Genomic DNA, 26,173 nt, shown 5'->3' with positions numbered 1-26,173 from the left:
AGCAGTATTAGTGGTTAAAAAAGACCTTTGAATGCCTTCACCTTACTGCCCCAAGCTAGCCATGTCAGACTGTTAGCGTCTCTCCCAGATTTCTCCGTTAATAGTTGTTACACAAATAAAACTGTCTCGATGGCTTATTTGATGAATGTAAATGCAGAAAAAGACCACGGGATGATTTTGCGCTGGAATTAAACTTTAAACATCGACACTTGAGACGTGTCGGACGTGCTGATGTGCAGCAACAATAATAGATAAAAAAAAAACATCGCTTCACCTCCAGAACAGCTTCAGAGCTTCGTCACAATAATTCACATCACCTTCACACTCTAAAGCCCTTCAGTCTCACAGCAGCTGCGCCGTTTCTCCTCTCATGTATTGAGCTGTTTCCTTTTAACCTGTCACCTGTCGCCTGAATGATCTGCAGGCACTGGGGCTGCAACCAACGATTCATTCATTATCATCCATTAATCTGCCAATTACCTTCTCGAATCCTTTCACGTATCAAATGTAGGACGTTCTCCCATCACTCAAGATGTGTCCAGATTGTTTGATTCGACCAACAGCCCCAAAACCCAGAGATATTCAGTTGACTGTACCAACAAGTGTCTGTGCGGGGCATCACCAAGTGTATCAGCAAAGACAGCAGTAAGGAGAATGAGACTTGCTGGCCACTGCCACAGACAACAAGTTCTCCCAGCCAAAAAGCTCGTTCTGCGGGAACCAACACACGGGCGTCGATCAAGAAGATGTCCCACACTGACCTTTGTGGATGTACTAAAGAAAGACGCTAGCGCGGAGAGCACCAACGAGCTGCCAGATGTACGGAGAACCGAGACGACGATGGTTGGCTCGTCTGAGGACGATGTAGAGCAGCGGTGTCAAACTCAATTCACAGTGGGCCACATTTAAAAACTGGGACAAAGTTTCGGGCCAAACTCAATATTTACTAAAAAAAAAAAAGACTGTAAATGTGCATGTGTTCCTTCTCTCCAGATGTGTAACGTTGAACCTTTCCAGTGCAGGTCCTTGTTCTTGTCGTGGTGTTTCTTCTGTTTGATTCTTTGGTTACAGCCACGGTGACAAACAGCTCTTTACCTTCAGACACAGATCATCTGCTGAAAGCTGCTGTCCTCCATCTTTCTTTGGGTCGTTTTTGGGGAGGGGTGGATTCAGTGTGTCTGCAGAGACTGGTAGCATGGATGCTCATGTGTGTGAACAGAAAAGTAGACGTGTGTGTGCTTTATACTCACGGGCCAGCTCTCACAGACCCCTGATATGATCTTAGGGGACAAATATAATTACACCATGGGCCAGATTTGGCCCACGGGCCTGAGTTTGACACCGCTGAAGTAGAGAGTCTTATTTCGTCATCTTTAGACGATTACATGATCAGAATAGTTGCTTTGGCGATCAATCGACCAATTGTTGCAGCTCTAGAAGGGCCCTTTAAATAAAAACCAGTGTAACACAGGAAACCGTTTTTACCATCGCTCTTTTTGGAATTTGCATTTGTAGGATTTCTTTTATACGACCATTAAATTAGCGACTAACCCTCAGTTAATAACCTGATGCACTGTTGCATAATGCAAATGTTTATTGTGTGATATGAGAAGGAAAAGAGACGCTTTTTGGTGTTTAAACACGTTTTATTGATGCACGACACAAAGAGTGATGCATTTTCTGTTCTGCTGATATTTACCAGCTACTGTATGAAGAATATTTTAGGTCATTTGAATATTTTTACAGTGTTTTTTTTGGATCATTCTTCATTTTAGTTACATATTCTGTAAATTTACATGATAGGTGCAAGTTTGAAAGACACGGCTGCTTGTTTCCTGTAAGATTTTGTTATTGAATCCAGTGAAAAGAGCAAAACCAACCATGTTTAGTCTGTTTATGACGACTTTCTCTCCTCACTTTGTCACTTGCACTCAGAAATATGGAGTTTTATCTTCTAAAAAGACTAAAAACTAATGTATTTTTGACCAAATGTGGCTCAAGCAGTTGACATAAATGCATTTCTTTGGGACTTTTTCAGTAATTCAATCATATTCATCAGGCAGCTCTTGTCTGAAGGATCGGTTCATTGTTGGTTTTGGTGTTTTCATGGGATTCGTTGACGTTAAGAAAGATCTAGAACATCAGCAGAACGATCATTTAAGTCTTGTTTCCTCATCATTCTGGAGAAATGTAACGTTTCCTGTGGTTTCCTGTGCACACGCAGGAGAGCTTTTCATTATTCCTCCATCCAGGTGGTGTATTTTTGTACTGTTTGTGTATTTCCATGGTTGTGTGAAGGCAAAGCTGTAATGCTGCAGGTGGGAAGAAGACGCTTCAATAAAAAAGGCAGTGAGCTCAACGGATTTCCTTTGATTGGTCGTCGTTTGGAGACACTTCCTGATTCAATTCAAGTGATTTGGAATTTCATTGATTGGTATTTGAACAGGAAATGAAAAAACAAGCCATACAAATATAATAGATATAAATTATTATAATAATAATTATTAATATAAACACAATAAACTATAATATATAAATAAGTTCATAAGTTCATTTAAAATGGAGTAATACCTAGAACCTGGTTATTTTACTTGTTTACATAATTTTGAAATAAAGAGTCAACATGTTTTTTTCAATTTTCTTTTGTTATTTATTGTTATTATATTATAATATATTTTTTATTAATTTTGTGTTATAAAACTGAGGAAACTAATCATTTTTTAAAGTTTGTAAATTCAATTTATAGATGATGTTATTTATGAAATTCTAAATAAATACGAAACATATTTTTTCTGTTTTATTTTATTATTTATTACATTATATATGAATATATTTTAATGTTTTATTTGTTAATATAAAACAGAGAAAACTAATATTATATTTTTAAGTCCTTGAATTCGATTTAAAGATGATGTAATTTTAAATGAAGAGTGAACATATAATTTTTTTTATTTGATTTTGTTATGAATTATTTTTTATTATTATACATGTTTTATTATTATTATTATTTTGTTATTATTAAACCGAGGAAACTAATAGTATTCGATTTATGGATTCGTCAGCCAATCAGGAGCGTGCTCCCACACCTGCAGCCAATCAGGAGCGTCCTCCCACAGCTGCAGCCAATCAGATTGGACGGAGCGCTATTTGAAAGCTGCTGGTTTCCGGGTTGTTTTACCTGCAGAAACCTGAGCTGAAAACAACCGTTGGTGTTTTTAAAGTGCACTCTGTGACTTTGTCTCTCTGCTGCCGAACAACATGTCTGCTGTAGAAGCGCGAGCTGCGGTCAGTCAACTCATGTCTTATTATTATTATTATTTCTCTGTGTTCTTCACTTTAGCTGTTAGCGAAGCGGCTAATGCTAGCATCGTTAGTTAGCTTCGTTAGCATTAGCATTGTTCCCTGACTGGAGTTTTGTTCCTCTGTGCTTTTTATCAACTCTATTAACTGATTCTTTACAACAGGCAAGAAAAACTATTAAAATGGATACAAACCACCAGAATAAGATGCTAAATGACTATAAATGGATGCAAAACTATTTAAAATGGATTCAAAACGACTAAAAATGGATACAAACCACCAGAATAAGATGCTAAATGACAAGAAATAGATGCAAAACTATTTAAAATGGATGCAAAACGACTAAAAATGGATACAAACCACCAGAATAAGATGCTAAATGACTAGATTTAGATGCAAAACACTACAAAAAACTGTGAAAGGACTACAAATGGATGCAGAACACCACAAAAAGGACACAAAACCACCACAAATGTTTGTATAGCTGGAGTTTGCAATGAAAATAAATTGCTCGCTTTTTTTATTAAAGTATTTCTGGTTCTGAAAAAGATGTGAAACCACTAAAGATGGATGCAAAACAATTCCAAAGACATAGAAAACTAAAAATGACTGACCGGTTGAAGCTTCTCCTGGGTGTTTAAATGAGTGTGTTCTTCTCTTTCAGCGGCTCCTCGCTGCAGAAAACCTGGTGAAGATGATGAAAACCACAGCAGCTCAGAGGAGAGCTGCTCTGGGAGAGATCACCAACTTCTCTGCAGCAGCAAACGCAAAGGTAACCTCTCTCTCTCTGTGTGTTGCTCAGATAATTACCCAAAACACCTGGCGACCAGCTGCACTAGTGGTCAAAAGTATGTGGACACCCCAGAGACTGTCTGCAAAGTCAGAGGAGGCGGTGGATCATGTTTTTGGAATCTCATGCATTTCACGTTTGAGTGTTAATACGGTTTTCTTTATTGTTCATGCTCCCGGTTCTTACTGGTGCTGGAAATCCTTGCAAACACTGAGAAGTGCATGGATTTTGAATAAAGTGCTTGTAACAACAACAAACCCTGGATCACCAGGGACATTAAGGCCATCCTGAATGAAAAGAAGAAAGCATTCAGAGATGGCAACCGAGATGAGGGTGCAGGTAGTACTGAAACTGACAATCAGGGAGGCTAAAGACAGTTATAGGAGAAAACTGGAGAACAAACTCCAGTGAAACAATATGAGGGACGTGTGGAGTGGCATGAGAACCATCACTGGATCCCAGAAAACTGTTGGACCAGGCCCATCCCCCACATGACTCTGCTGCTGGCTGCCACTTTACCTACTACTCCTCCTCCTCCTCCTCCTCCTCACAGACCCCTTGTCTGCCCCTCACCACTGAGACTGAAATTCCCTTGAACATTATAGAAAAGCATAAATGCCACAGCTTTAAGGTGCTGGAGATCTTAAATGCACCTTAAGTGCTTAAACTTGTCTTTGGATAAGACGCAGGAACCTTTTCCGCGTGTTCTTACTTAATATACTGAACTGCTGCACTTAACCTGTTCTGACTGATGGTCACGTTTGTTAGAACAAGAGTGAAATTTGCTGACTGCGTTCAACGCGTCCTAAGGAGCAGAGGTCTCTCACTCCGGCCGTTTGGTCTCCTCCTGTCAAAGTGTCAAACTGGTGTTCGGAGGACAAACGCTCGACTTCCTGAGTCACGGCCTCCTGATAATTTAGAAACAATGACTTAAACACCCACTTCTTTCTGAAACTTTTTTCCTTCTTTCCTCAGAGGACCGGAGCCAAAGCGTCGCTCAAACCTTCTTGTGCCCCGAAAGCTAAAACCGTGGTGCGCCCAGCAGCCCGTGCCCCAGCGGCCCGGGCCCCAGCACCTGCAGACCCCCTCCCCCCAGTTTCAGAGGAGACGGCTGACGTGTCCATGAAGGAGGAGGAGGAGGAAGAACTGTGCCAGGCTTTCTCTGAGGCGCTGCTCACGGTGCAGGACGTGGACGAGCAGGACTCGGACCAGCCGCAGCTCTGCTCAGAATACGTCAAAGATATCTACAAGTACCTCCACGTCCTGGAGGTAACGTAGCGCTCCGTCAGCCTCTCTGCTCTCTACTCTCTCCCTGCATCATCTCCTCACGTCCCGCGTGTCTCCGCAGGTGCAGCAGGCTGTACGGGCCAACTACATGCAGGGTTATGAGATCACGGAGCGCATGCGAGCTCTTCTGGTGGACTGGCTGGTCCAGGTTCACTCCAGGTTCCAGCTGCTGCAGGAGACTCTGTACCTCACAGTATCCGTCCTGGATCGTTTCCTCCAGGTACGAAGTGTGTGAACGCTCTTCTCTCTCTGTTTCTGTGAGCGGTGTAAGAAAGTCTCCCCGCTCTGCCGCAGGTGCAGCCGGTCTCTCGCAGAAAGCTGCAGCTTGTGGGTGTGACGGCCATGCTGGTGGCCTGTAAATACGAGGAGATGTACGCTCCGGAGGTGGGAGACTTCGCCTACATCACAGACGACGCGTTCACCAAGTCTCAGATCCTGGAGATGGAGCAGCTGGTGCTGAGGGCCCTCAAGTTTGAGCTGGGGCGTCCTCTTCCACTGCACTTCCTCAGACGGGCCTCCAAGGTGGCAGATGTGAGTTTCTGCGTGGATTTCCCACCGCTTCATAATCAAACACGTGATTAAAGGTAGAGCTGCAGCATCTGTTGGCCATCTCCCCACTACACTTCTTTGCGCCACGCATCATTCCCCCATTTATTTAATTTTAGAAACTGGAACATTCACATTTAAGAAGCTGCGGTCAGAACTAACTTTTGCGAAGATGGGTCATGATTAAAAATAGCTGGTGATTAATTTAATTATGACGACTGATGATTCATCTGTGCAGCTCCAGAACTCTGCAGTCGACGGGCAACAACTTGTAAAAAATGTTTCAAGTATCTGGAGTTGTGAGTGGACTGTTTGTGTGTCAGTCCGATGTAGCGAGACACACGCTGGCCAAGTACCTGATGGAGCTAACCCTCCTGGACTACGACATGGTGCACTATCGGCCCTCTGAGGTCGCCGCCGCTTCACTCTGCCTCTCCCAGCTGCTGCTCGACGAGCTGCCGTGGGTGAGTTCGATGGAAGTGAAGAAACGTCTACACTTTACCGACCAGCTCAGTGCGTCACACTCCCTCTTTCCTGTCTCTGTCAGTCTGCCACACAGCAGCACTACTCCACCTACGACGCAGCCCACCTGAAGCCGATCATGCAGCACATGGCCAAGAACGTGGTGATGGTCAACGAGGGCAAGACCAAGTTCCAGGTGAGTCGAGCGACGGGAAGCTCGGTGCCTTTTGTGTTGAATGAAAGTGAAATAAGTGGTTCTGTGCAGGCCGTGAGGTACAAGTACTCGAGCAGTAAGCTGATGAGGACGGCCCTCCTGCCTCAGCTCCAGTCTCCAGCCGTCAAGAACATGGCGGCCGCTCTGCTCGCGCCCTGAGGAGGAACTCTACGGCCCTCATCAGACTCTTGACTCTCGCACTTTATTTTAGGTGAAGAAACTCACTAAAATGTTTTTAGAGTTTCAAACAAAGCTTTGTAGTTTCTTCACTTTTGTGTTTTTAAACGTTTATATCGTCACGTCGAATGCACCTTAAACCGCACACTGATAATCAAGCTGGAATGAAGAGATTGCACCGCTTCCAATCAGGAGTTGTTTGCAACAAACGTCCATTTTGTGAAGGTTTATTTGAGCCTTTTCTACCTCCCCGGGTGAAGCAAATGCCGTTATAGTGTTTTTTTTACTTTTCTTCTTTTGGATCCCATTTAATCTCCTGTGATTGTGATCATGCATTTTAATGTTCATTGTGTTGCATTCATGGTTCTTGATTACACCTGTGTCTGCTCTGTTCACAAAGCTCAATGTTTTAGTCTTTTAAAGTGCCCATCTTGTTTGATTTGAGCGCCTTTTGCAGCCCTGTGTCTGAGCCAAAGGGTGGATGTTGCTGCGTTTGTGTAAGGAACAGTAAATCTGTGTGGGAGAGCTTGTTTGTGTTGAGTGACTCTCCACTTATTAAAACTGATGTAATAACTAGGTTATGTTGTGATTGTTGAACATTTTACACTTGAAATTTCAAAATTAAAAACTCTAAACAAGTTTGGTTTGTTTTTTTTGAAGTATTTATTACCAAAATAAGTTTTTGTGATGTGTAAAGCTGACGGCGTTCATGCATGTGTTGTTGACGGGACTCCGCAGAGCAGAGGTGGTGTCTTAGTTGAAGCGGACTCTGCGCATGGAGCCCACGGTGCTGTTCTGGCTGCCCCAGTCAGAGAAGTTGTTGTAATCCCGCTTCTCCAGGATGTAGTGAGACCCTCGGTAGTTTGGCTCCTGATACACGGCCCACCTACACACAACACATCAGTGTTTACTGTTGACTTTAGGAAACGATGCTAAAGGTTGAGCGGAGCAGCGATGTGTGCTCTGATGAAATCCTAAAAGTCCAACAAAGTTTTTGTGCAATTCTAGGTAAAAAAAACAAATTGGCAGCAGTGAGTCCTCTTCCTGCAGCTCTGTCCTGAGCCAGTAGGATCTCTGTCTCTGTGACATGACCTGTGATCGGCCACAGTTTGTTTTTTAATCCCTGAAAATTAAGCCAGAAGGAGGCGTAGAAGCCTGGTTTCCTCTCAAAACACTTGAATTAAAACATTAAAGATTATTATTACGGACTTGACTGAGACTTAAAGTGTAATTCCAGGGCAAAATCATCCCATGGTCTTCTTCAGCACTTCCTTCATCAAATAAACCAACGTAACAGAGAAATCCCAGAGTCGCTAACAGTGATTAGCTCGGGGCAACACGGTGAAGGCATTCAAAGGTCTTTTTTAACCACTAATGCTGCTGAAAATAACAGCAAACCTCTGCAGCAGCATGAGAAGAGTCCCTTTAAGTCTGGAGCTGAAACTAAAACAGAGCTTGGCGACTGATCAACGGATTAGTCGTTTGAAAAAGGAGTCTCTTATTAAAGCCCAAGTCAGATAATTTAAACCTGGATCCTCCAGGTAGCCAGTGTAAGGGGCGGCTGTGGCTCAGTGGAAGAGTGGGTCATCCTCCATTTGAGAGATTGGCGGTTCGATCTCCACCTCCCCCGGTCCACATGTCGGTCTTGCCCAAGTGTCCTTGGGCAAGACACTGAACCCCGAATTGCTCCCTGTGCTGCACATGGGTGTGTAAATGTGGTGTGAATGGTTAGATTAGATGGTCTGTAGATGTCCACTGCCATCAGTGTGAATGTCTGTGTGAACGGGTGAATGTGACAAACACTGTGAAAGCGCCTTGAGTCGTCAGAAGACTAGAAAGGCCATTTACAAAGTCCATGTAATGAGGTTAATGCTGGTCTAATGCATACATAGTATATTGTAATAGTGTTATACATTTGCGATACTGTTCTCTTATTGTAGTTTATGTTTTGTATTTCTGATTGTTTTGTAACACTGCTACGATGACCTCATTTCCCTGGTTATTCTCGGGGATAAATAAAGTTGATCTATTTATCTAATAAGTTAATTTCCTGTGTTTAGTTGAGATTCTTGCTGCTGCAGATGACACGTTGTGTCAGAGGCACTTACGCTCCTCCGAGCACGCGGATGGAGGCGACTCTGTTGAGGCTGTAGCGGCTCATCAGGTTGGGGATGTCGTCCTGGATCTCCATCTTCTTTCCAGAGAAGCCGGCTCGCTCAAACAGCTGAGCTCTGCCGGGATTGTTGTCCTGTAAAAAACAGAAATAAAGAAACACTGGTGAGTGCGAGCTGGGAGGTGAAAGAGTCTCTGGATCAAGTGACCCTGTGTTTGGATCGATGCTGCACGCAAACCCTACTTCAGCAACTCTCTGTAACATGTCAGACTCAATTATTCCTTCCTGGTTTGTAGATTTCAAAAGAAAAAGGTGACCTTGAGCTTTGATCAATGACTTCAGGAGAAATATGTGTTAGTGATGCAGCTGTGACTTCTGATTATACAAACAGGCCCTTTAAGATAATGGATCAGAAACCCGTCACATGGCTCCATCACCAAATCCTCAGTAACATGATTTACTGGGTTCTCACAGCTTTGTAAGCTTAACTTATTTTCAAGTGTGTGAACAACTCTGCTCCGGAAATACTCAGGTAAAGGAACAGAACAGCAGCATCAGAACCAGGGCTGCAACAGGTGGAAACGTAGAACAACACTGGGACGATCGTGGATCACAGTGTCGGGCACCAAACTGTGGAACACGTCACCACCGGACACCAACACACTGACGGAGCTCAAGGTTTTTAACACACGGGGAAACACAATGGCTGAAGGTGAGAAACACCTGTGAACGCACACACACACATTACCTGGTCTTGTTTTTGATGCTCTGTATTCTAACGTGTGTGTGTGTTGTTTTTATCTTTGCTTGTGTAACTTTTAGTGAAGGCCGAACCAGGGACAGGTGCTGCAAACTAGTCTCCACTAGAAACCAGTCTGCAAGGCCTCGATTTTACAGTTTATATGAAACAATGTGCAGTGTGTTTGTCAATCTAATCAAGAGCTACAGTGCGCACACGTCGGTGTTCAGGGCGTCCGTGCTTCACCTCTCACCTGTTTGACAGCACGGACAGAGGAGACGTGGTCGACCTGGGCGCACCACTTGTCGTAGCAGTTGTACTCCCCCCGTTCGGACATGTCCCACAGGTACTGACGGCCCCGGAAGTTCTCGTGCTCGTAACCGACCCATCTTTAAAAATAGAAGGAAAAAAAGTGGAGAAGGAGAGTTTCAGGATGAATTCACTGACCCTGCAGATTAAAACTGTGATTTCAAGATTTGGTTATTGAGTAAAAATAAATATAAACTGATTTCCATTAAGTTTGGTGGATCATAGGATCCAATCCCATGTTATTTATATAAAAAATATAATTTAAAGTCATGTATTTACTGACAAACTATAATAAAAGAAAGTTCTGTGGCATTTATTCTCTGTGTTTGCTCGTTTTACACACGTGAGTCAGGACTCACAACGATGACAGCAAACATATTTTCATTCAGATAGAAAATAATAACGTGTATTTTTTTAAAACACTTGTACTGGGCTGGTGCTTATTTGATAAACTGTAGAAGAAAAGTCTCACTCTCACATTTACTCCAGTACTGTAATCTGTAAGGTACTTTTCTGCTGTTTTATAATTCTACTCCATTATTTCAGAGGAAATGTTGCACCTTTTACTCCACTTACATTTATTTAGAAGCTTTAGTTCCTGGTCACAGATATTAAACCAATAAATTATGATGCGTTTTCATCGGTTAAGATAAAACCTTTGATTCCTAACAGTGGAAACTCACAAGCTCCTTGGCAGAATATATAAATACAGTACATATATATATATATATATATATATATATATATATATATATATATATATATATACACACACACAGTATAGTGAACAATAAACTCCATCTTAACCAGCTTCAACATTTAAGTAATGTACGTTTTAATGTATTCATAAACATAATGTGAGCACTTTTGATACTTTAAGTATATTTTCAGGCTTAAAAAAATCCAAATGACCGATCCCGACTTAATTCTGCTCAAAGACAAAAATTAACAGGGTTCATACTTGTGGACTCCCGTCAGCACCACTGGGTTTAAACAAGAAACTATATTTACTTTACTTTACATTTGTAAATAAAATGTGAAAAGAGTGTGTGTTAAAACCCCATGAATGGTCAAAGATACTTCACCCTCCTCATTTTCTTTGTGTGTGTGTGTGTGTGTGTGTGTGTGTGTGTGTGTGTGTGTGTGTGTTGCACTGAGCTGTGGTGAACTTTAGGTGGTGGTGTGGACTTACGCTCCGCTCTCCACCTGCACAGAGTTACATCTCTCTGGGAAGTTCTTGTCACTGAGCCGGGCGCAGTCAGAGCTCAGGTCGAGCCGCCGGCCGGCAAAGTTCCTCTGCTCGAAAAGGGTCACCTGAGGGGGGGGGTGGGGGTGGGGGGGGGAGACACCACGGGAAAAATGATTAATACAACAAGTCTGGTTTTATTCCATAGATATTCCAACCCTAGTATTACTTTAAGGTCCGGTCTGAAGCACAGAGGACTGTCAGGGCGCCAAAAGCCGAAGCTTTCTTTTAACATTTATTGTTTTTTAGCACTGAAAGAAACATCCACTCTTCCCGCACTCAACTTCAAATATCCAGAGGGGAAAAACAGTAATAATACAACAATAATGCATAAAATATATATGAAAATAACAATTATTTGACTCACCCTCCCACTGGACCCGTAGAAGGCACGTTGGAGCACAGACCCCAGCTTGCTGTAGGTACAGAAGCATTTTGAGTAATTAGACCCTGAACACACCACGGCATAATTAAAACAGAGTAAAACAGTCACAGAGGAACTTCAGAAACACATGATACGTGTGTGTGTCGAGGTGACACTGAAGACCTGATCCCCTGAAACACTGTTGGTTACAGATGATGCTGATTTAAAGTGCTGCTGGCTTCAGTCTTTCAAATTTAAAGTATGTGTCACAAAATCAGGGGATTTTGGGAAACTGGTGTTGGAGGCGTCACCGAGCTCGGGAACAAGCAGGAGGTGGGATGTGGAGCCAGAGGCCACCCGACCTGGACACCTCTGACCGGGGCGTCCGACTCTGTGGGCCCCTGCTGGTGCACGCCGCTCTCAAACATACCTGGTTTGTTGGGCTAATCCTGGGACCTTAGTGAAGATGTTCATGTCAGCTCTGCGACGCAACAAGAAGGCCCCTTAAATAGCAGCAAGGTGAGGTGAGCCCACAGGTACTAGAAAGCTCAGAGTGCTTCTGCAACAGTCGCCGGGGCCCTGGAGGGCCATTGATATGCTAAACACACGACCACGCTCATGTTTCCACACACTCTGTTATGCAAACACGCATGCATAGCACAAAAAACATACAAACACACACACACACAGCGAGCAATAGAAATAGATGTGTGCATGCAGAAAGAAGAGTTCCTGCACGCACGCACCCCCCCCACACACACACACACATTCTCTCTCTCTCTCTCTAACATGTAAATGTGAGAGTGCAGTGCCAACAGTTTTGGCTTTGAACAATTCAGCATTTTATACAACAATGGCCTGTAAACAATGCACCTGATGATAACGGTTGTATTCATGCTTTGTGCAGGGCCAGCTCCGGCACACTGTATTCACCCATGAGGTCATGACCCCGAGGGGGTCGAGGGTGGGGGAGGGGGTGGGGATGGTTAGCCTGAATGAACAGATTGGACTGCTGCACGTCTCTGTGACCTGATGGTTCAGACGTCTGGTTCCAGTTTGAATCTTAGTGCTGTGATGTGACATTATTTACACATCTGTACATAGATTAGAGAATAGAGGGTCACCTTCCTCCCTCTGATGGAAACAACAATAAGCAAGTTCCCTCACTTTAATGTATAAACTTTTCTTTTTAAGATCGTTCATATGTTGATGCAGAAGCTGCAGCGATGCAGGTTGTGAGCAGGTGGGTTGAGGGGAGACTTTGATGTGTGTGAATGCACTAAACCTGTGATTTTTAGTGGAATATAAAAGGACGTGTTCTCAGGAAAGTGACATTGGATGCTCATGAACAGGGTTCGCACCTTTTCCAAGGTCAAATTCAAGAGCACTCAAAAAGGTCCATTTCAAGCGTTTCCAGCACCTCGCAGCCGAGGTAAAATCAAGTATTTCTGCAGTACATACACACTGAAAATGATTATTTCACATTTTCATTTCAGCTTATTTAATTCTACTCTAAAGTTATGTGTTATGAAAGAAATGTGGATACAATTTCAAGCATTTTCAAGCATTTTCAAGCACCCGTACGAACCCTGATGAAGGACCAGGACTGTCCTTTACCACACAAACTGTGTCCCTCTGTGACTCTTGTTGCTCACCTGCACGCATAAATCGGTATATCACTGAACGCCGGAGGAAGTCTCCCCCCCCCCCCGGTCAGGTAAGGAACAGTGGAGACACTGAGTCCTGAGCAAATGTCACTTTATATCCCTTTATATCATCCCTGCATCACTTTATATCACTTTATATCATCCCTGCATCACTTTATTTAGTTGTAACTAAGCTGTAACTTAGTTCTGTAGGAAACGCGGCTACACTTTAACACTGTTATCACTTATCGCTCCTTCTCACTTATTTAGTTTGTACTTATTTTATTTAAACATGCTGCTAAACTGCACGCTGCGTATTGTTGTATATTGTATAAACCTACGCTTAACCACAATGTCTGTTGCACTCTGTCACTTTGAGTTATTTTTTGATTTATTTTACGTTAGCTTTATTCTGATATGATTTATGTTTTTATGCTTATTGTTACTCTGATCCTTTCCCATCTTTGTATTGAAACTGTTGCACAATAATAAATAAAGCTTCTTGAATCTTGAAACAGTTGCATAAACAGGACAAAGACTTTGGAAAACACCAATTTTTGTGTTTTCATGCTGGTTATTCTGCTGAAAGATGCCTTTTCCAAACAAAAACCTTAAATTAAAATAAATAAATAAAGCTAACAGAGATTGGTATCTATGTGTTTTTTATATTTCAGGGGACACACTTTAATCAAAAGGTTTGCTGAGAGACATTTTGAGCATCAAACACTTCATTTCCTGCGTTATAGTGAATTTTAAGCACCAATGTGTGCCTTTCTTTTTAAGTGAGGTTAATTAATACAACACAATTCAACAGGAAGGTAATTCAAAAAGCTTCACACAGAACATTTAAACACATTTAAACACATTTAACACATATAACGTTGCTTTTAAATCACATATATAATGACATTTAAATGAAATAAATTAATATCACCCAGCCCAATATCAGTACCCGAATACAATATCAACTATATGTTTATTAAATATAATAAATGCAATGGGATCATGGGTGGTGACACTTTAGCCAAAGCTCCTGAATATCAAACATTTTCTTTTTAAACCGCGACACAAGTGACAATAAACTGTAAAGACCGATGCATTTGTTTCTAAAATCTATTTCTACTTGTGTTTTACTGTTGTCTGCACGCGTATCTACTAAAACTGCACCTTCAGTGACGACGTTTTCTCTTCTGTTTCCCAGCTAAACACTGTAAAAGCTCATAAAGTGTTAGGAGTTAGGAGTCCACGTGGGTCAGATTCAGCGACATTCACTTTGCTTACAGGGTCAGAATCCTTCCTTTTTCCAAAAGATCTGTTTGCCCCAGCAAATTTACTGTCACACTTCACTGACTCTAAATGGAGCGGTATTCAGTGTGTGTGTGTGTGTGTGTGTGTGTGTGTGTGTGGAGGGGAAAGGGGGGCTGTGTGTGTGTGTGTGTGTGTGTGTGGAGAGGGGAGGGGAGAGGGGGGGCTGTGTGTGTGTGTGTGTGTGTGTGTGTGTGTGTGTGTGTGTGTGTGTGTGTGTGCTGATGAATAGCAGAAAGTGTCACTGGATGCTTCACTCTGTTTTGTTTTGGTAACATTGGCCCTGAACCTGACGGGGACACCGGGGGAGCGTTGACCAGGTCCAGAAGCTTGGGGACGTTTCTTGCATTTTGGAGCAGCTTCCAGCGGAGACAAATGCGGGACGTGCAGCAGGTCAGACATCTATATGTGGTTCTGAGCGAGAGGCCGGGGCTGAGACAGAGGCTGGGCAGAGGCGCAGATGTAGGGAGGGAGAGAGCACAGGCGTTGGACGATAGGAAACTCTACATCCTTTACTCTAGTCTCTAATCTCGGTCTAATCTCTCGCAGCGCTGAAGACTCACTCCAGCTTGAAATGTCGCTCATCCTCACCGTGCTGGACAAGCTGGCTTACTTTCTGTCTGTGATAGCGTTCTGTGTCAGTGTGTCTTACAGCTGGCTGAAATCAAACTAGGTTCTTTCTTTACACTTCTGATAACGACTGGCTGGACGTTTAACAAAGTGACCCTGAGCAGTGGGGTTTGAGTTAGGATGGTTTCACTCAGAACCTGGGGACGCCTGACACCTGCGTGAGTTTCTGAATCTTTGCTGTGACGCATCTGGATAAGGATGAAGTCCGTTTGATATTCAGAATCAAAAACTATTATGCATTTAAACCATTTCTTTGAATTAAGTCAAACAACTTACAACGTAAAGACAAATATTCCTCATGTATCACAACGCTTGTTTTTTAACAGTGTCTTTTTTATGATTTCTTATGTTTGTTTTTTTTTGCAAAACTTAAAAGGCTTTTTTCAATCAGTGATTTTTCCTGGGTCATCTCAGTCAAAGTCACCCACCTTATGCAGTTTTAACAGATGGAGCTATTTATTGAGTTCATGTTTACCATGGGTCCTAATTTAATGCTCTGGATTTACAGGATAATAGATTTAAGTTTAGCAATAAACCATAAAAAGTACATTGTTAAAAAACAAGCCTTGTGATACATGAGGAATATTAGTGTTTATGTTGCAAAAGGGGTTTGACATCTCCAGGTCAAAAGATAAGGGCGCAAAGGGGCGACACAGTGGTGTGGTGGTTAGCACTGTCGCCTCACAGTGAGAGGGCCCTTCTGTGTGGAGTTTGCATGTTCTCCCCGTGTCTGCGTGGGTTTTCTCCGGGTTCTCCGGTTTCCTCCCACAGTCCAAAGACGTGCAGGTTGTCTGTCTCTGTTCATTGATGACTCTAAATCACCCGTAGGTGTGAATGGTTGTCTGTCTCTGTTCGTCTCTATGTGTCCTGTAATAGACTGGCGTCCTGTCCAGGGTGGACCCCACCTCACGCCCTATGTCAGCCGGGATCGGCTCCAGCCCCCCGTGACCCCGACAGGGAAAATGAATGAATGTTGCAAAGTGGTTTGACATAATTCAATGAAATACTATTTTTTTATCCTGAATACCAGATGAAACCAGAATGACGTAATCCTGGTGTGATCAGGGGAGACGCAGCCCTGGAGCTGCTCTGAAACGGTTTTTGGATGTTTACATATAAGTGATGACACGTGTGTGCTGACCACTGTCCTCCAGGTGTGACTGAAGACAGAGACCACGATGCTGCAGCGCTGCATCCTGAGGCCGTACCATGTGCTCGCAATGGTGCTGTGTGTGTCGGCCAGGGAGGACTTTGACTGGACCAAGAATGAGAGGACGTCTTTCTACTACAGCACCTTCCCGACTGGTACGACACACGATTAAACACAAAGTAAACACTGTAATGACACGTCGAGCATCATGGTGTATTGTCTCCCTCTGCAGGTTTCTCGTGGGGAGCCGGCACCTCTGCCTATCAGACCGAAGGAGCGTGGAACATAGACGGCAAAGGAATGAGCATCTGGGACGCGTTTGCCCACAGAAAGGGCAAAATATTCTTAAACGACACGGGAGACACGTCGTGTGAGGGCTACTACAAATTCAAGGTGACGTACAGAAGAAACTGTCGTATTTACAGAAAAGAAAAAGGCGGATAATTGCAATTAGTGTTTTAGTCCGGGTAAATTAAGTGTTTATGTCGTAGTTAACTACAACTTTCAGATCAGAAATAGATATATGTGGAGATCAAAATTAGAGAACAGATGATTAATACAAGAATATCCTCTGTGTCTATACCAACAAAAACCTTTATTTAGTGTTGATTGCGTCAGAAGAGAAGATTTCACCAGTGTTTTCTTCTCTAGGATTCAAACATGAACAGGAAGTGCAGAGGCCACAGCTTTGAATGACTTCAGCACGTCTGCGCCCACAGGACATCACTAGTTTCTGACTGTAGAGGGTTTATTACACTTTACTTTGTTACAGAGGGTTTTCCAGAGGTTCTCTATGGGTTTAAGATCTCAACTCTGACATTTCATTGTTTCAATATCCTCAGCTTCAGTGAACTGCTTCACCTGTTTCACAGTGTGACAGGAGGCTTTGTCTTGTATGGAAATTGCAGCTGATTGGAGACAGTTGCAGTGGAGATGTTGCACGTTGCTGAAGGAGGTTCACATAAACATTTGCATTCACCCTGACATGTAGGTGCACAAGAGGCCCGACTCCTGCTGCAGAAAACATCATCCAGACCGTGACAGGACATAAAAGTTCAGTTTATTTGTGTCTGATAGGAACATTATGTTCCATCAGACACAAAGTGATGTCCTGTGGGCGCAGATGTGCTGAAGTCATTCAAAGCTGTGGCTTCTACACTTCCTGTTCATGTTTGAATCCTAGAGAAGGAAACACTGGTGAAATCTTCTCTTCTGACACAATCAACGCTGTTCTCTCACTTAGATCACTGCTGTTTCACTAAATAAAGGTTTCTGTTTAAGTGCCTTGGTTATTTAAACAAACATGTTAGTACAGCAGAGGTACAGACACAGAGGATATTCTATCAGATTAAAAATAAAAACACATCCTTATCTTGTTCCAGCACTTCCTTGAATTTTAAATCCATTTTGAATGAAGATAAGAAACCAGAGGATTACGTTTGTTTTCATACTATTTAACGCAGAGTTTAGTGTCGGCTTCACCACTTAACGTGTGAAACAAGCCAAAACAAACAAAATATTACGTGTTATTGATGAGTGAGCTTGAGAGGTGAAGGCCGCCAGATGCGATCACCTCCGCAGACAGAGCCAGATTAGCTGTTTCCCCCGTCTCCAGTCTAAACTAAGCTAATCTCCACCGGAGTGGGATCAAAGTTATTCCTAAACCGTCAAACTGTCAAATCAAAATGTTTCCTGCTGTTTGTGTTTCAGGACGACATCACCTTGATGAAGGACATGAAGCTGAATCATTATCGTTTCTCCATCTCCTGGCCGAGGATTTTACCCAGCGGACTGAAAAGTGACCACCTGCAATATTTATTTATTTAATTTTAACTTTTTTATCTCTGTTTTTTTAGTGTAATCCCCTTCATTTCTATATTTATTAATTTTTCTTATTGAAATCAGCACTGAAATTGATTGAAGATTGAAGTAAATAATTAATAAATAATTGTAAATTAAATAATTTGGGGGGTTTGAACTGTTGCCTGTCGACATTTTTAGACATTTTAATTAAGTAATCAACAAATTAAAAGGAAATAAATCAATGCAATCATTAGACTGATGGTAATATTGACATGAATTCACTGCCAACTCTTTCAGGTGAACACATCAACGAGAGAGGAATCAAATATTACGATGACCTGATTAACATGCTGCTGGACAATAAGATCACGCCCATTGTGACTTTGTACCACTGGGATTTACCGCAGGTGAGCGCTGACCTCGCTGAACGGTTTGTCTTTACAGATGGGAAGCTACAGTGTGGATGCTAACACAGGTGTGTCTCTCTCCAGGTGTTGCAGGAGAAGTACGGCGGCTGGCAGAACGTCAGCATGGTGAACTACTTCAACGACTTTGCCAACTTGTGCTTCGAAAGATTTGGAAACAAAGTGAAGCACTGGGTCACTTTCAACAACCCGTGGGTATGTCAGGTTAAAATGGTGCATTCAATGTCTCGTGAAAAAGGGTAATGTTGGACTTGGATATCAGAGAGTGTCGTCTTGTGATTTCAGTCCATCGCTGTGGAGGGATATGAGACAGGGGAACATGCACCTGGACTGAAGCTGAAGGGGACAGGAGCTTACAAAGCTGCCCACCACATCATCAAGGTAAGACTCAGGTGAGAGGTGATGCCAATGCACGCGGAGGACGGGGGTCTGGCCCTAAACGTTCCTGTGGCAACTGAAGAAATCAGTAAACATGGAGGGCAGAGTTTTGCTCGTTATATCCTATTTTTAAGATTTAATGATGCAACCTGATGTGGTTTAAAACTAGTGAGTAGTTACTGATAACTTATTATTATATAACTTAAGAGTTAACCTAAAGCGACCCAGTCCTGGACTCAATGACCACAACCATGGATGGATTACTGGGGCCCATAAGGTCAGGGGCCCTGACTCATAAGATGTTGCTGAAAAGAATGCTAAAAGACCAAGGAGAGATACTAAATGACCACAAGTTTACACAAAAAGACCAAAGAATTACTACAGGGATGCACAACAACCATGTAGAGATGCTAAATGAATAAAAATAGATCAAAACCACCACAAAAAGATGCAAAATGACTAAAAATAGATGCAAAACCACCACAAAAGATGCAAAATGACTTAAAATAGATGCAAAACCAGCACAAAAGATGCAAAATGACTGAAAATAGAAGCAAAACCACCTCAAAAAGATGCAAAATGACTAAAAGTAGATGCAAAAAGCCTCTTACATGTCTGTGCCCAGGGGCCCGTTGTCTCAGAATACGTCCATGACCACAATGGAAGTCTTGAACTTTATTGTTTCACCCTTCTTTAACATCTTTAAATGTGTAAAAAAACCATCACGTGCCGTTCTGTCTTTGAAACAGGCGCACGCTAAAGTTTGGCACACCTACGACATGCAGTGGAGGAGCAAACAGAAAGGTAAAAAGGGTTTTATGTGTTTGTTTGTTATTAAAGTCAAAGATAAATGCCTTACATGCTGGATGATGATAATGCTGCTGTGTGTGTGTGTGTGTGTGTGTGTGTGTGTGTGTGTGTGTGTGTGTGCGTGTGCGTGTGTGTGCGCGTGTCCAGGCCTGGTTGGGATCTCGCTCACAGCTGACTGGGGAGAACCGGTGGACATCACCAACCAGAGGGACATCGAGGCAGCGGAGAGATACATCCAGTTCTACATGGGCTGGTTTGCTACTCCCATCTTTAACGGAGACTACCCCCAGGTTATGAAAGACTACATCGGTGCGTCACGGTCAAATTATGCTTTTTTGCACCTCTATGTGTCTGCGGACGCATTAGTGTCATTATTAAATGCACTGAACTTTGACCTCTAGGCAGGAAGAGTGGCCAGCAGGGCCTGGGAGCTTCACGGCTGCCCGTCTTCTCGCCTCAGGAGAAGAGTTACATCAAGGGCACCTGTGACTTCCTGGGCCTCGGACACTTCACGACGCGCTACGTCACCCTGAAGAATTACCCGTCGGGCCTCGGAGACAGCTACTTCGCAGATCGTGACCTTGCTGAGCTGGTTGACCCGAAGTGGCCTGATCCAGGCTCGGAGTGGCTCTACTCGGTTCCCTGGGGCTTCAGACGCTTGTTGAACTTTGTCAAGGTGCGCAACGCAAATCTGAATAAAATCCAGATCAGCCAGACTTCAGGCTGTGTAAGATCGAGTAAAACCAGAGTAAAAAAACATGTAAATATAAAAGATTTACAGAAATAAATTGCTTTATAAATAAATCAATAGGGATTAAATATGTATGTAATGTCACATCATTTCAAAGATATTGTTTGTATGAAACATGACTTATTTCGAATGTAAGTAATTAATTATAACATGTATTCCATCCTGAATGTAACATGACGTCTCCCAAATAGACTCAGTATGGAAACCCCATGATATACGTGACAGAGAACGGTGTGTCAGAGAAAATGCTCTGCACCGACCTCTGTGATGACTGGAGGATGCAGTACTTCAAAGACTACATCAATGAAATGCTCAAAGGTGAAAGAAATAAATTACTGTCGTTGAGCGAAGTTGCCCCCGTCTCTAAGACAAAACTACATTTTATCACGCGTTTGTGTCCCTGTTCCGTCTCACAGCGATTAAAGACGGGGTGAATGTGAAGGGTTACACAGCCTGGTCTCTCCTCGACAACTTTGAGTGGGATGAAGGATACTCCGAGAGGTTCGGACTCTACTACGTGGACTTCAGGAACAAAAATAAACCGCGCTACCCGAAGGCCTCTGTGCAGTTCTATAAACGCATCATCAGCTCGAATGGCTTTCCCAACCAGAGAGAGGTAAAGTCTAACGGCACGCTTGAAGCGTAGCTCCGGCGTAAAATCATCCCATGGTCTTTTTCTGCACTTACACACATCAAATAAGCCACAGAGACTTTTTTACGTGTAATAGCTATTAACGGAGATATCCAGGAGAGTGGCTAACAGCCGGACGTGGCTAACAGTGGTTAGCTCGGGGCAGCACGGTGAAGGCATTCAAAGGTAAAACCAAACCAAACCTCTGCAGTAAGCCTGAGAATGTTCTCAATAGTGAAATTGACCTCTCTTATTCGCTCACTGAGGAGTTAGTTTTGAGCCTTTTCTATGATGTTCCCCACTCTTTGCCCTCTCATAGTGGAATTAAAGCATACGCTAGTTGGTGTAAGCCTTTGTTGATTGCATCTCAGACTAAACCGTAGGTGGTTTCTGTAATCTGCAATTTTCCGAGCCAACCTTTTATGTTCCGGCACCATTTTAAGGGTCGCCGTCCCAAATTGGCTCTGCAGCAGCATGAGAAGAGTCCCTACACACAAAACAAAGCACCAATGCGCTCCTTCCTCTGGGATTGACTTTGGTAATCCACTGTAATGGACTTTACTATGAGAGGAGCTGGTACAGGGGCCAGTAGGTAAGTCTTTAAAACACTCTTTTAATAAACTCTGGCTTCACTAACTACGCTGATGACGCTTTGTTTTGTGTGTAGGGACTCTTCTCATGCTGCTGCAGAGGTTTGCTGTTATTTTCAGCAGCATTAGTGGTTAAAAAAGACCTTTGATTGCCTTCACCGTGCTGCCCCGAGCTAATCACTTTTAGCCACGTCCGGCTGTTAGCGACTCTCCTGGATTTCTCTGTTAATAGTTGTCACACGAAAAAACTGTCTCAATGGATTATTTGATGTATGCAAGTGTCGAAAAAAGACCATGGGATGATTTTGCGCTGGAATCACACCTAAATGTTGAAAGTTCCTCTGTTGTTGCTGTTTAACTGTTATGAGCTTGTCGAATGTTCACAGGTGGAGAGTTGGAAGAGGAAAGCCGTAGAGACCTGCTCCTCCAGTAACCAGCTCCTGGCTGCAGGTTAGTAGAGTAAAGCGTGACAGAGTGCGGGCTGTGGTGAAGCTAGGTGGGGCCAAACAAAGAAAAAATTCTGTCTCAAGCTTCTTTATACCGCTCTCTAACAGGGTTTTTCTTTGTTTTGCCCCTCCAGCTAGAAGAAAATCCCAGGGCATTCAGGAACATGCAGGAATGCAAAAGGCTTGGCCAGTGCATGATGAAGTTTAGGTACAAAAGTTGGTTCTGAGTGAACTTTATGCTTCTACTCTACTTCGTTTCAGGGGCAAATACTGTGTGTTTGACTCCACTTCCTTTCACCGACAGCTGCAGTTATGAGTCAAGGTTTTACATCAAACCCATTGGGCTTCATGCAGGGAGAGATATCTGAACATGTTTAATTCATTTTTGTTTGTATAGACACAATTTATTCTTATTTTTGCTCTTTTCTTTGGTCAGAGAGCGGCCGAGAGCAAAAACATCACTTTTTTTACCTTTTCCAACGCACAGAAACATCGGTTATAAATTTGAAGGAAAAAGAGCATTAATATCATGAAGAAGAAGAAGAAGAAGAAGAATTACTTTATTTTTATCCCACACGGGGAAATTCAATTTTTTCACTCTTATTATTATACATGTTACACACACATGCACAACCAGGACCTATACATGCAATTAAGGAGAGATGTTAGAGCGAGGGGGCTGCCAGTGACAAGCGCCCCGAGCAGTTGGGGGTTCGGTGCCTTGCTCAACAGCACCTCGGCAGTGCACAGGAGATGAACTGGCACCTCTCCAGCCACCAGTCCACGCTCCATACATGGTCCACACAGGGACTTGAACCAGCGACCCTACGGTTCCCAGCCAAGTCACCTGTGGACTGAGCTACTGCCGCCCCTCATATAATCAAATTTAGATTATTATATTTACATATTAAATTATTATGTGTTTTAGCTGTTTTTTTTATTTTCCTGTAAAGCCAGGACTTACGTTTAAGTTTATTTAACAGTACGTTGCCTTAACACTAATGCTGAAGTTCTTCTTCTTCTCTTTTTTTGGTGACATCTCGGACTGCGTTCCAAATCTCATACTTTTTATTTTTAATTTTAGCACGCGCTGCAGCTGCACCTACAAAGTATGTACTGTTGCATGCAGTATTCAAACAATTGGGACTTTACCGTAAATTTGAGCCTTGAATTTGACCCTGTGGCTCTTTCATGCTGTGCAAAGCATTGTGTGTTAAAGTGCAACAACACAGGTTAATTTTTTTTTAACTAAATTTACATTTAACCTTTCCCTTAGATGACCATTTGAAAAGCTAATAGAGGATTTTTAAAGTTTTACAAAACATACGAGCAGAAATCGGAGGTGAAAGTGGCCGTTTTGAGCATAGCTTAAAAAGCGTCTTTTTTCCAACATCATACGCCAAACGCGTGATATTACGTAGGAGGAGGGCGTCGTCTTCGCCGTCCTGTACGATCATAAGCGACAGTAGGATTGAACGGATAGAAAACGCACGCTGGCTCCCACACATCAAAATGCAACCGGATGCAGTAGGAGATTTTAGGCCAACTGTGTGACCTGACAGCTCAGTTGGTGGGAGGTGATTATAAAAAGCTGTGCACAGACTGTGGCACTGATTCAATGCTCCCCCTTTTTCGTCCCCTGTGTTACCTGATGACTGTCAAGACGTTGTACTATTAGAATAAAGTTTATTGTAAGTAAATTGCAAAGACAAAGCGCGGGAATCTTCCCAGAATAATTTCTGCCGCATTTCCGGTTCCCAAGCGCACAGTGGCCTCAATAATCCTTAGTGACTCTTCCTAGAACTGGTTCTTTAAGTCTTAATAAAGATTCTACATATTCAACCTTTAATATCAGAGTTTAGGCATGTGTCAGAGTATTTGCCCATGTACGGTGTTTACCTTTGCTAACAAATGATTATGATGATGACGTGGGATTGAACCTTGGACCGTATAATCAGTTAAACATTCATTCATCAGACATTTACTTACACTTCCACGTGTGTGTGTTTCAGATCCGTTGATTGGACACATGGAGATGGTGACGGAGATTGTGGTTCCCACCGTGTGCACGCTCTGCATCCTCCTCAGTGCAGTCTTCCTCATGTTCCTGCTGCGTGGACGCATCTGAAACAAACAACAACACATACACACACACATCTGAGAGTGACTTCAACGCTGTTCAAACTTTATCCTGTCAGAGCATTTTGTGGATTTAACTGTCCTGCTGTTCTGTTTTTATTAAACACATAATAGCTGATACCTGCCACAACTCTGGAAGAATTCATTCAAGCTTGGTATATTACTATTATTTTTTTATTTTATAACAAACTGTGTGGTTTTGGACATAGCTCAGGTACTCACGCTAACTGCAGAGGGGAGATGGTTTATTGTCAACAAGTTTGTACAATTAGGAAATAAGAGTGATGGAGATAAAGTGTTGTACTCTGTGGATCCTAAACTTTGATTAAATCCATTTTTAAGACTTAAATGGTGCTGATTATTGAAGGATTTGTTCATATAAATCACAGAAAACTGTTGTTTCTGTGCAGCGTTTGATTCTTTTACATTAAAAACCCTTAAACTGGATGTGAATAATGAGGAAAACCAACAACAGGTACATTATTATTATTTCTGATGACTGAACCTCACCCACACATACAAATGATACCTCAAAACATCCCAAATAAACTTAAATCATGTGGATTTATGGCGGTCAAAGCGAGGATTTTATAAATACTGAGGTCCCAAACTGCCCTCAGACGTTTTGGACTTGACACCAACACATCTGGACTTATAACTTATATTTGTTTTTGTTCTTTAAAACATTTAAAATTACAAAGTGCACTACACGCGTTCAGTTCCTGACCTCAACTGTGCAAAAATACGTTAAAACACTGAATTATTTCTCCTTATCTCTGAATGTTAGGGCCTAAATTTAATAAACAGACAGTTTGAAACTAAGTAATTAACCATGTTACACAATGCAAAATAACAACGAGACAAGAACAATCTAACAAATATTTGTTTTGTTTTGTTAATATAAAGGTTCGTACAACTTTTCAGGGTCAAATTCAAGCCCTTTCAAGCACTTTTAAGGTCCATTTTCAAGCTTTTCCAGCATGTTAGGGCTACAAATACATATTATGGGATTATTTCACCATTTTTATCCCATTTAAAGAGATGGTATTGTGCTATAAAGAACTAAAATTGTGTTTTGTGATAGATGGATATACTTTAATGATCCCAAGCTGGGAAATTGTAGAGCAAGGTAAACATATAATAATATAAAGTGTAGTGAACTTTACAGAACATGTAAAAAAAATACCAATAGGCTAAGAAATTACATTTAATTTTGATTCTATAACAATTTGTTGCGAAACAAATGCAATTCAGATAATATTTCAAGCCCTTTCAGGCACTTTTTAGGTCCATTTCAAGCTTTTCCAGCACGTTAGGGCTGTGATCAATTACATATTTCTACAAATACAAATTAAAAATGATTAATTCACCTTTTTGTATCCCATTAAAAGAGATGGTATTGTGCTATAAAGAACTAAAATTATGTTTTGTGTGATTGATTGTAAATTGTAATGTAGCAGCAGCATTATACACAGTAACAACACAAATACATCAAATCAGCAGCATAAAAGATACATAAAAATGTATAAATAAGCGGTCTTATTGTAGGGCAAAGTAAACATATACTAATATAAACTGCAGTGACCAGATTATGTAAAAAAAAAATACCAGAAGGATGAGAAATTACATAAAATTTCGATTTTTAAAGCTATTTGTTGCTAAAGAAATGCAATTCAGATACAATTTCAAGCATTTAATCAAAATTCAAGCACTTTCAAGCACTTCAAGCAACTGTAGGAACCCTGCAATATAATACACGCCATACCAGCAGGTGGCGGTAATGCACCAAAAGGTTGGTTTGTACTCCGCCAATAAAATTAAAGAAGCTTTTATTTTGAAAAACTAAAAGTAGACTTTATTTTGAAAAGATAAAAACGTCTTACCGGAAGTTGATAGTTCTTGTTGGCTCGCTCTCCGGACAG

The 26,173-nt window shown here is 42.2% G+C and overlaps 3 protein-coding genes across 3 annotated transcripts; 2 read left to right on the top strand and 1 right to left on the bottom strand.

Moving 5' to 3' along the window:
* Positions 1-3,258: 3,258 nt before the first annotated feature.
* Positions 3,259-6,773, top strand: LOC310952316 (G2/mitotic-specific cyclin-B2-like; the record flags this gene model as incomplete). The annotated part of the gene is made up of 8 exons (XM_083920896.1): positions 3,259-3,285; positions 3,965-4,072; positions 5,066-5,359; positions 5,439-5,597; positions 5,672-5,908; positions 6,247-6,387; positions 6,471-6,581; positions 6,651-6,773. 8 exons carry the CDS (start codon positions 3,259-3,261, stop codon positions 6,756-6,758), a joined length of 1,185 nt encoding a protein of 394 aa, XP_083777022.1. The 3' UTR covers positions 6,759-6,773.
* A 756-nt stretch (positions 6,774-7,529) lies between these two features.
* crybgx (crystallin beta gamma X) lies at positions 7,530-12,021 on the bottom strand (the record flags this gene model as incomplete). Its single annotated transcript, XM_083919320.1, has 6 exons — positions 7,530-7,662; positions 8,885-9,024; positions 9,882-10,017; positions 11,130-11,251; positions 11,551-11,599; positions 11,978-12,021. The coding sequence occupies 6 exons, from the start codon at positions 12,019-12,021 to the stop codon at positions 7,530-7,532; spliced, it is 624 nt and encodes a 207-aa protein (XP_083775446.1).
* Positions 12,022-12,773: 752 nt separating this feature from the next.
* On the top strand, positions 12,774-24,240 carry lctla (lactase-like a; the record flags this gene model as incomplete). Its single annotated transcript, XM_083920883.1, has 15 exons — positions 12,774-12,790; positions 14,809-14,891; positions 16,299-16,433; positions 16,511-16,671; positions 17,989-18,076; positions 18,379-18,488; positions 18,573-18,701; positions 18,792-18,887; positions 19,634-19,688; positions 19,842-20,003; positions 20,096-20,370; positions 20,637-20,763; positions 20,862-21,061; positions 22,053-22,116; positions 24,125-24,240. 15 exons carry the CDS (start codon positions 12,774-12,776, stop codon positions 24,238-24,240), a joined length of 1,818 nt encoding a protein of 605 aa, XP_083777009.1.
* Positions 24,241-26,173: the final 1,933 nt, after the last annotated feature.

The sequence above is a fragment of the Echiichthys vipera genome (assembly GCF_963691815.1).
Source record: "Echiichthys vipera genome assembly, chromosome: 1".
NCBI classification, from domain to species: Eukaryota; Metazoa; Chordata; class Actinopteri; order Perciformes; family Trachinidae; genus Echiichthys; species Echiichthys vipera.
This window is presented reverse-complemented; position numbering and strand designations above follow the sequence as displayed.